The 9,077-nt window shown below is 45.7% G+C and overlaps 1 protein-coding gene across 3 annotated transcripts in view; it reads right to left on the minus strand.

Annotated features, from left to right (window-relative positions):
- Positions 1 to 1,189, minus strand: part of PDE1C (phosphodiesterase 1C) — a 661,768-nt gene extending 660,579 nt beyond the window's left edge. For all 3 annotated transcript variants that reach the window (XM_056117979.1, XM_056117974.1, XM_056117975.1), the window contains exon 1: positions 952 to 1,189. In XM_056117979.1, coding sequence (XP_055973954.1) covers positions 952 to 1,174 — 223 coding nt within the window. In that variant the 5' untranslated portion in view covers positions 1,175 to 1,189. The remainder of the gene's footprint in view (positions 1 to 951) is intronic.
- Positions 1,190 to 9,077: the final 7,888 nt, after the last annotated feature.

A 9,077-nucleotide genomic window follows, 5' to 3' on the forward strand; every position in this document is an offset into this window, starting at 1 on the left:
GCATTTGTATATATCAGCTAATGACCTTTTTTTTCAATTACGCTTAAGAGTGTTCTACTCTGATAAAATGCAGTGTCTGAGTAGCTCAAACTAAACATTGACACTGTTGTTCCCTTGGAGGAGGTTCAGAGACAAGATTTAGAGATCTGACTCGGGGACAATTCTTGTTCAGGCTTATTTACATTATGCTCTACAGTTTCCAAAGGACATTTAACAAGTTCTATTCCTGGTCAGATTTTCCAGCTACCTAATGAGTAGGTATTGTTGTCATCCAGATGTCACAGGTAACAAAACCGAGGAACAAAGAGAATATCCCGCCAAAGCTAACAAAGAAAGCAGCAGATGGAGGTCAAACCCAACTCTGGCTTCAATTTTTCTTTTTTGGTTTTTTGGGTCACACCCGGCGATACTCAGGGGTTACTCCTGGTCCTGCACTCAGGAATTACTCCTGGAGATGGTTGGGGGACCATATGGGATGCCGAGGCTCGAACCCAAGTGGCCGAACCTTGCGCGATCGCGCGCAAGGCAAACGCCCTCCCGCGCTGTGATTCCAAATTTTATTCTCATTTCACCTCTCCCTTGTTGTCTACTCCAAACATGTCACCTCGCAACCACACACCCCAAGTCCCTTCAGAAGATATCAGTGCAAATACATATTCCCTTCTTCACACGGGGAAGAAAGCCGGGGACAAGCAGGAATCTCGTGCTTTTTTCCCAACTCCCCTGGGAGGAGAGGGAGCGAGTTCTTAGGAAAACCAGGCAGATTCCCCGCCTCGCAGAGCAAAGCTGGGGAAAGGGGTGTAAACTGCCCTCCCGTCTGTTTCCTGTAAGACGATCCTTCCGAACTAACCCAGCGAGCCAGAAACGAGTGTGAACTTGGCGAGGAAGTTCGGGGCGAGAGCAGGAGCCGAGCGCACTCCCTGCCCGGGCGCGGGGCTCGCGGGGACTCACCGGCTGCGCTGCGGCTCCGCGGCTTGTAGGGCCGGGCCATGGTCGGGACGCGCTTCAGCACCGCGGACAGCTCCGGGCTCTGCGGCGGCGCGGGCCTCGGGCTCCGGGAGACTGCGAGCGGGTCCCGGGGCGGCGCGGGCGCGGCGGGCGGCGGCGGCGGCGGAGAGCCCGACTGCACCACGGCGTTGCGAGAACGCGCCAGCGCCGAGGAGACCGAGCCCATCTCAGCGGGCCGCCGAGACTCCCCGGGGGACCCCGCGCCCTGGGCGGCCCAAGTGGCCCGGTCCTCGCTCCGGGACGCCCCCAGCCTCCAGCACGCCTCCGAGCCCCGCGGGTGGAGACCAGCCCGGCCGTGCCCGCGCTTGGGTGACGGTGCGGGCTGGGGTCTCCGGCGCCCTTGGCAAGGTCCGTGTGCAGAGAATTTATTGGGGGTGGGAAGAGGCGAAGGTGGGAGGAGGAGGGGTGTGGCATGAAGCGAAGGGCACTTTTTCCTCTGCTTTCTGAGCTTGGCTCACCTGGGGCCAAGGGGCCGCCACGGCCTTCCTGTTCTGACACATGTGGGCCACCTCTGTCCCTCAGCGAGGGGGGTTGGAGGGCTAAGGAGCCTACATGTGTTACTTTCTCAGAAACTTCTCTTGGAGCCTATAAGACTGTTCTGGCTGTGCTTTCCCCCAGGATGCCTGTCCCAGAGGCAGATTTGGCCAAAACGTGCCTTCTCCAGTGCCCTCCAGCCAGGGACTCCAACTTCCTTGCGTGCACAGAAACTGCCAAGTTCCTCTGTGGTTGAGGCCGGGGAGGACCAGCAGGCACCAGCAGCGGGTTAGGTGGGCGCTGAGTTCTACGGCCCGGCTAGTTCCATGCAGGAAATGGGGAGGCAGGTCACAGCCTGTCCTGGGGATTCCCAGGCTGTGAAGAAAGAGAAGGCGGCCTGGGACCCTTTGCACAGAACAAACCAGCTGACCCCCCAAAGCTGGATGGGCCACCCGCGCGCGGGATTGTGTTTCAGCTCAAATCCTGTGTCCCAGAGAGGTCTTAGATCGTGCCCAGTGAGTTATTAGTAGTGGATCTGTATTTTGTGCTGCATCTCCTTTTTTCAGATCCAGACTGCTTCCCTCACTGTTTCCCCACTGAAATGGTTTCCCAGCACTGAATTGGTTCCACAATCACGACAGCAATTGACATTGTAGTGTGTGAAAGGAGAATGACTTCGTTAGGCCTTCCTCTGGGAGCTGGGGACCAAACTCCTGGTACAGGAAGGACTGCAAGCAGTGGAGTAACAGACAGATAATCACAGAGTCGAGTCGTTTGTCATGGAGGGGGCTTCAAATCCCCAATTGAGAAGAAGTGAAAACGGGGTCTTAGGAGCCGCAATTTGGATAAGAGACAAGTCAAAGGATTGTCTGTGGTGGAGAAGTTGTGAGTCCGGTCCAGCCCACTCTCTCTGTCACAGTTTCTGACAGACAGAAAGGAGCCAGAAGCCTAGGCCCTGTGCAGTGTTACACAGATGCACTGCCATCTATTTAGAGAAATACATACCATGATCCCCACAGCTTTCCAAGAACCTGGGAAGGGTCTCTCACCTCTGCCAGTATCAGGCATCTGATACACTCAAGGAAGAAAGACAACAGGAGTACAACAGGGACCACAGACCCAGGGGTTGATATAATTGCACCAAATACTTAGTCTCTTCATTGCTTTTTATGCTTCCCTTGGTCATCTCATGGTCAAATAGCCTGGTATAAATGGTCAATCTGGACATTTTAGAAAGAGAACTTTCTGAATAGATATTTCCTATTCCTGCTTTTAGACAGGCCTTCCCTAGAAACCTGTCCTAGGCATCATTGACAATCACAAAAGTGGATATGGAAAAGATATATTCTGGACCTACCTGAAGTCCCATATTCTATTTGGTTGAACCTATTTTGAAAATAACTAATATAATTGGGCTGATACTCAACCCCCCAGAACATATTCTCTCTCCTCCCTCCCCCCTCGCTCTCTCCTCCCTCTCTCCCTCTCTCTCTCTCTCTCTCTCTCTCTCTCTCTCTCTCTTCCCCCCCCACCCAATGTTGTGGTGGGGGTTGTTAATGATGCTGCTAATAATCAGACATTCTCAGTGGGAATAAATGAGTTTTGGAAACCAAAATGGTCTTCTCCATCTTTTTTTCCATTTGTATTCACATAGTTGTTGCATAGTCATCTTGAACTTGGGGAGAGAACCTGTTAGAAAATGTGCCTGCCATGGGTAATAGGTTATCAGTTTTCTAGAATTGAGCCTTTCCTCTTCCAGCTTTTGACCTTATCCATCAAAGGCAGTGGAGTTCCCTCCAGATTTCAGCCAGTGGGTGCTCAGTAGAATGTTCACTGGGAAGAAATGACTCACTTATCAACAACCTCAGGGATGTCGCTGAGCAGGGAATTAGAGCCCTGAAGGTTTTATCATTTACAGTATTGACTTTTATCTAAAACCTGTGCTCTGAGACACAGAAAGAGTGGCAAAGTTCCCCGTTCTTTTATGGTCTGGAAAACTACCTAAGAAATACCCCTCTTATTCTCAGAGAGATGACTCAAAGGACCGTTGCTCATGCTTGCATGCTGACACCACCACCCACCACCCATCCCACCCCCACTGCCATTAAAATCCCCAACACCTCCCAGTCCCAAGCACCATCATGTTTAGTAAAATAAACATAACAATAATAGTAAGACTCAATGATACCTCCATGACAAGGTGAGACACTGACTCTTTCTTTGTTTCATAAATTATCAGATGAGCTGTTTCCTCCCCAAAGATCAAATGGGCAAAATATTTATTATTTTGCTATTCTTCTCTTCATCATCCAAGCTTCTGAATGTTGGCCTACTCATAGTCTGAGCCAGCATAAAACCCCTACTGAACAAAGAGGTTGTGTTGGGATAAAATATTCTCTGATATACTATCTGTCGTGGCACCCTTCATCCCACTTCTTCCTTCTAACCTTGTCTACTTCTCTCTATACAAGGACTGAGCACTGAGCACTGTCCTCCCGCTGTTCATCGATTTGCTCGAGCGGGCCCAGTAACATCTCCATTGTGAGACTTCTGTTACTGTGTTTGGCATATTGAATATGTCACGGGTATCTTGCCAGGCTTTGTCTCGGGAGCGAGATACTCTCAGTAGCTTGCTCGGCTCTCAAAGAGGGGCGGAGGAATCGGCCAGGTCAGCTGCACGCAAGGCAGACACCCTACCGCTGTGCTATCGCTCCTGCCCTACACAAGGGCATTCCTTTTTTTCTTTTTTGGCAATGCTGGGTATTAAACCCAGAATCTCACACATGAAAAGCAAATTCTTTAACCACTGGACATATCTCTGAACCAAGAAAATTCCTTTTTGCCTAACTCATTAGATGCTTGCATAGTTCATCATTAGAGCATTCTCCCTATTGAAATAATAACTTTCCTGCTGAAATAATTCTTTCAAATAAATTTTCTCCTTACAAAGTCCAGATTTTTTTATTTGACACCGTATCATTTTTATACAGGATAATTTACCCTTCCTTGAGTAAAGGGAAGAAGGTAGGCAATGATATTTTCAAAACCCATGGGGCCTTGTATACAGCCTTGAATATTACATACACTTTAATCTCATTTGGGTTTTTTTTGCTATAATATTATGATTAAAATATTATCCCCATTTTAGAGATGAGAAAAAACTGAAGTTCAGAGACATAAAATGATTTCCTCAAGTTTCCCCAAAGGCCAGAATCTCAGTTATTACCTTGAATTCACAGACTCCACAAAGACAACTGCTTCCTGATGGAACATTAAAGACTCCAGGGACCAAGGTCTTCCTTGATCAGTCTGGGAAACTAGAGTCAACCAATAAGTTAATAACAACAGTATAGAGTCAAGTCTGAATCTTCATCCCTAGTTTCTTCCTATTTCTAGTACAGTACAGACAATTCCATGTCATCAGCCTTATTCTATTTTGTTTTGGTTTGGATGTTTTGTTTTGTTTTGTTTTGTTTTGAGTTACTCCTGGCTCTCAACTCAGGGATCACTCTTGGTGATGCTCAGGGTACTGGGATTGAACCTAGGTCAACTGCATACAAGTCAAGCACCTTTCCTGTTATACTAACTCTTCAGGCCCTGGCTGGATTTTGGGTTTTTTTTTCTTTTTAATTGTAGTTCATGCAAGGTTGCAATGGTGTTAAATGTTTATAATTTTTATGTATAAAGTTACTGCATCTTTACCACCACCGAGAACCCAAGACTCTCCACCACTGCTTTTGTGTCTCCCTCTCTCATTTCTAGTCCCCATCTTCCTTTCCTGCTCCAAACCCTCCCTGCTTGGGAATCTCAGTTTTGTAATCCAAAGTCATGAGTTTGTCATCAGTCAATAAGGGTATGCTTTTTTTTTTCTTTCTCCACATGCCTTTGGTTATTGTTTATTGTGGTGTCTGGATGTGATGCCTGGAAATTTGATATCCAAATCATGAGGCTTTATTGACCTTATTCTAACTACTCCCTGCTCAGGTAATTGAATAACTCCCACGAAAGTTGAGCAGAATCCAGAAAGTCCATGCCCACAAAATGAAATTGTCTCAAGTCACAACACATAAACTCAAGAAGCAATTCAGATCCTTCAATGTTGATTGATCTCAATAGCTTTTCTTGATCAACCATATGTAGAACAAGGCTCCTGCCCAATGAAGCCTAAGGGAATATGTTAATAATGCTGATAGCCTGGCTGTACTACAGGTAAATAAAGAGAAAAGGTAAATAAAGGGAAGAAGCACACAATTCAATCTTGAAAGATCAGAAGGTAACATGTTCCAGGGACATCTGGAAGCTGGAGAAGGGTTGGGATGTAGAGCCCAAGCTCTGTGACGTCATTGCTAAGCCTCTGGATGCAGTCCAGGAATAAACATCCTAAGTATTGTTCTTAAAAACAATGACACACGGATGTTTTCTACTAGGTGTTCCATTGTTTCATTTGGCTTTGCAGTAACCTGGTAAATCACAAAGGTTAAAGATATGATTCACCCTCATTCTATATTCCAAAAAATCATCATCATCATCATAATAACAAAGGTTTAAAGGCCAAAATGAACTACCCAAGTGTAAGTGGTGAGTAAAAAATAACAAGTCTAACTCTAGCTCTCAGGTCTCTGATTCCAGCCAGTGTTCTGTCTACTGAAAAAATCAAAAAGCAAGGTTGAGTTGGGTGTTGGATTCATCTGTCTATTCCAATGTGTAAGCTCAGCTTAAGAATTTTTTCCAGGCGCTGGAGTGATAGCACAGCGGGTAGGCCGTTTGCCTTGCACGCGGCCGACCCGGGTTCGATTCCCAGCATCCCATATGGTCCCCTGAACACCGCCAGGAGTAATTCCTGCATGCATGAGCCAGGAGTAGCCCCTGAGCATTGCCGGGTGTGACCCCCCCAAAAAAGAAGAATTTCTTCCATTGTTATGATAGGAAAAGTAAATTTAAACTTACAGCTCCTGATTAAGTTCTCAGTAATGAAGAGTTCATTGCATCTTATAATACACTCCCTCTTTTAAAGTGATATGCATCCATAGGATAAAATTTGAAAATCATAAGAAAGCACCAAGAATAAAATTTAAAGTACAGAACCAGAGCAATAGCACAGCAAGGAGGGTGTTTGCCTTGCATGCTGTTGACCTGGGTTACATCCCTGGCATCCCATTTGGTTCCCTGAGCACTGCCAGGAGTGATTTCTGGATGCAGACCCAGGAGTAAGTCATGAGCGTCACCGGGTGTGACCCAAAAACAGAAACAAAAAAAATGTGTATAAATAATGCCACCACAGCAGCATGCCTTTAATTTTGCTCTTAAATTATATTTATATACAACTACTATATGAACTTATTATTAAGCCTTGTGTTTAGTGGAAATCTGGAGCCACTTCCAAGCAAAGCAGCAAAGAATGCTATGATAGATTAAAAGTGTTTGCCAAAGATAGAAGTAAGGGAAAAGAGGCAAGTAGGCCAGGCCTCATGGGTTTTATTGTTCTTGAATTTCTGCCAGAGGTCCGGTGACTGAAATCTAAAGGCTATTAGGAGTGTTTCAATTGCTCTTATCTCTACCCTATCATAGGAAATAAAGCCAGAAAAGGAAGCCTAATGTCTATAATTCTCAGACTTCAAAGGACATCTGCATTCTAGGCTGATTATTCTGTTTCATCCTCATCTACTCAGTTCTGAGCAAGAGTCTAAATCAGAGAGAATAGAAATCTAGAGGAAACAAATGGGTAGGAGAAAACATGTATTTTTAATTAGACATTCTATAAGATACATACAAAAATGCTATACTTTATGATCAACTTTTCATCAATAGTAACTACTGAAAAGAGAAAAATATAGTTACTGCTAAAAAGGAAGAGCTTTATTTTTCATGTCAGAGATGAGGGTTCAGTGGTGAGCACCTGCCCTGGGCATGTGAGGCCTGGGCTGCCCAAGCACCACCACAAAAGTGTATGATTGGCAACGAACCTTTAGCTTTGAATTTAAAAACTTATTAATAAACAGTGAGTGAAAGGGTGAAGCTTGGACTAGAGATTAAGAGATTAAGGACACTTGGTGTCCATGCACTATGCATATCAATAACTTAAACACTATTGTAGCCATATTACCTGAACTATAATATTAAAAAGTCCCAGGTATGCAGTTGGGCAGCAAGATAGCTCAAAGGGCTAAAGTGTGTGCTTTTCATGTTGGAGCTCAGAGTTTGATCCCTGACACCGCATAGTCCCCAAGAATTTCCAGGAGCAATCCCCAAGCACGAAGCTGGGAATAGCCAAAAACTACCATGGGATGCTCCCCCGCCAAAAAAAAAAAAAGAAAAGAAAGTGTACAATTTCCAGCACTCCACAACCAAAGTACAACCACCAAGCATGGCGACCTAGTATGTATGCAAGCTTTGGTTATCGTGACAACGTCAGCAATGGAAGGAAAGGACCCAGACACAGAGTTCTGATCTGCTGCTTCCCACCCTCCCTGAAACAGGGCCCAACTTTTATACTATTCCATCAGGCCCACCTAAGTACCAAAGAAACACTCATGTTAATGCAACAAAGTGCTTGTTCTAGAAATGAAGTATATGGTCATTTGCTGACATCCTTTGCAAGGGAACTATATTGCTTGCATTCAGGGGATCAACATCTCTCTAGGCAGATGCAATCTATGGGTGAAATATGCAAGAACTAGGATATAAATTCTATCATTAAACAAGTTTTTCCTTAATATCAATAGAACTATAATTTGAGGGTGCCTGGGAAGGACTTTGGTGTAATGATAGAAGGATCCGGGCACTCTGGTGGTGGGCCCCAGAACAGCCTCATGTTATCCACAGAATTAACCACAAAAAGTTCTGGTTTAAGAAATTTTGTTCCATGGCTTGGAGGCCAGCCACACATGCTAGGGGAAAAGGAAGCTCAGATAGAGAAGAGAGCACCAAATAAAGGGTGTTGGGAAGATCCCCCCAGGATGGGAGAAGCATGCTGAAAGTAGACTATAGACCAAACATGATTGCCACCCATTGCCTCTTTTCCAAACCACAACACCCAAAAGAAGAGAGAGAACAAAAGGGAATGCCCTGCCACAGAGGCAGGGTGGGATGGGGGGGATGGGGGGGAGAGGAATACTGGGATCTGTGGTGGTGGGAAATGGGCATTGGTGGAGGGATGGGTATTTGATCATTGTATAATTGAAACCCAAGCACAAAAATTTGTAAGTCTACAACTGTACCTCATGGTGTCTCAATAATAAAAATTTTTTAAAAAGAGTCCTGGTTTATTCCTTTGGATTGTACTGGGCCTCCTGCATGTAGTCCATAACCCTACACCCGAGACACAGAGCAAAGAATGCCAGGGGGCAGAATGAGTCTCCTCTGCGTAGGTGCTGCCTCTTATTCCCAACCCTACCCTCCCCTCCTCTCCCCTCCTCTCCCCTTCCCTCCCTTTCCTTTCGTTGTTGGAGGTTCTCACCTTCTCAGCCCAACCTCAATTTATTAGAATTAATGATGTGGAGAATGAGCAAGGAAAAACAATGCTTTCCCCTGCTCTACACACAAAGTTGGTAAAAGAAGCAGTCACACGTGGCCAGAGCAGATAGGGCTTTTGCCTT

The sequence above is a fragment of the Sorex fumeus genome, unplaced genomic scaffold (genome assembly GCF_029834395.1).
Source record: "Sorex fumeus unplaced genomic scaffold, SorFum_2.1 ptg000037l, whole genome shotgun sequence".
NCBI lineage: Eukaryota > Metazoa > Chordata > Mammalia > Eulipotyphla > Soricidae > Sorex > Sorex fumeus.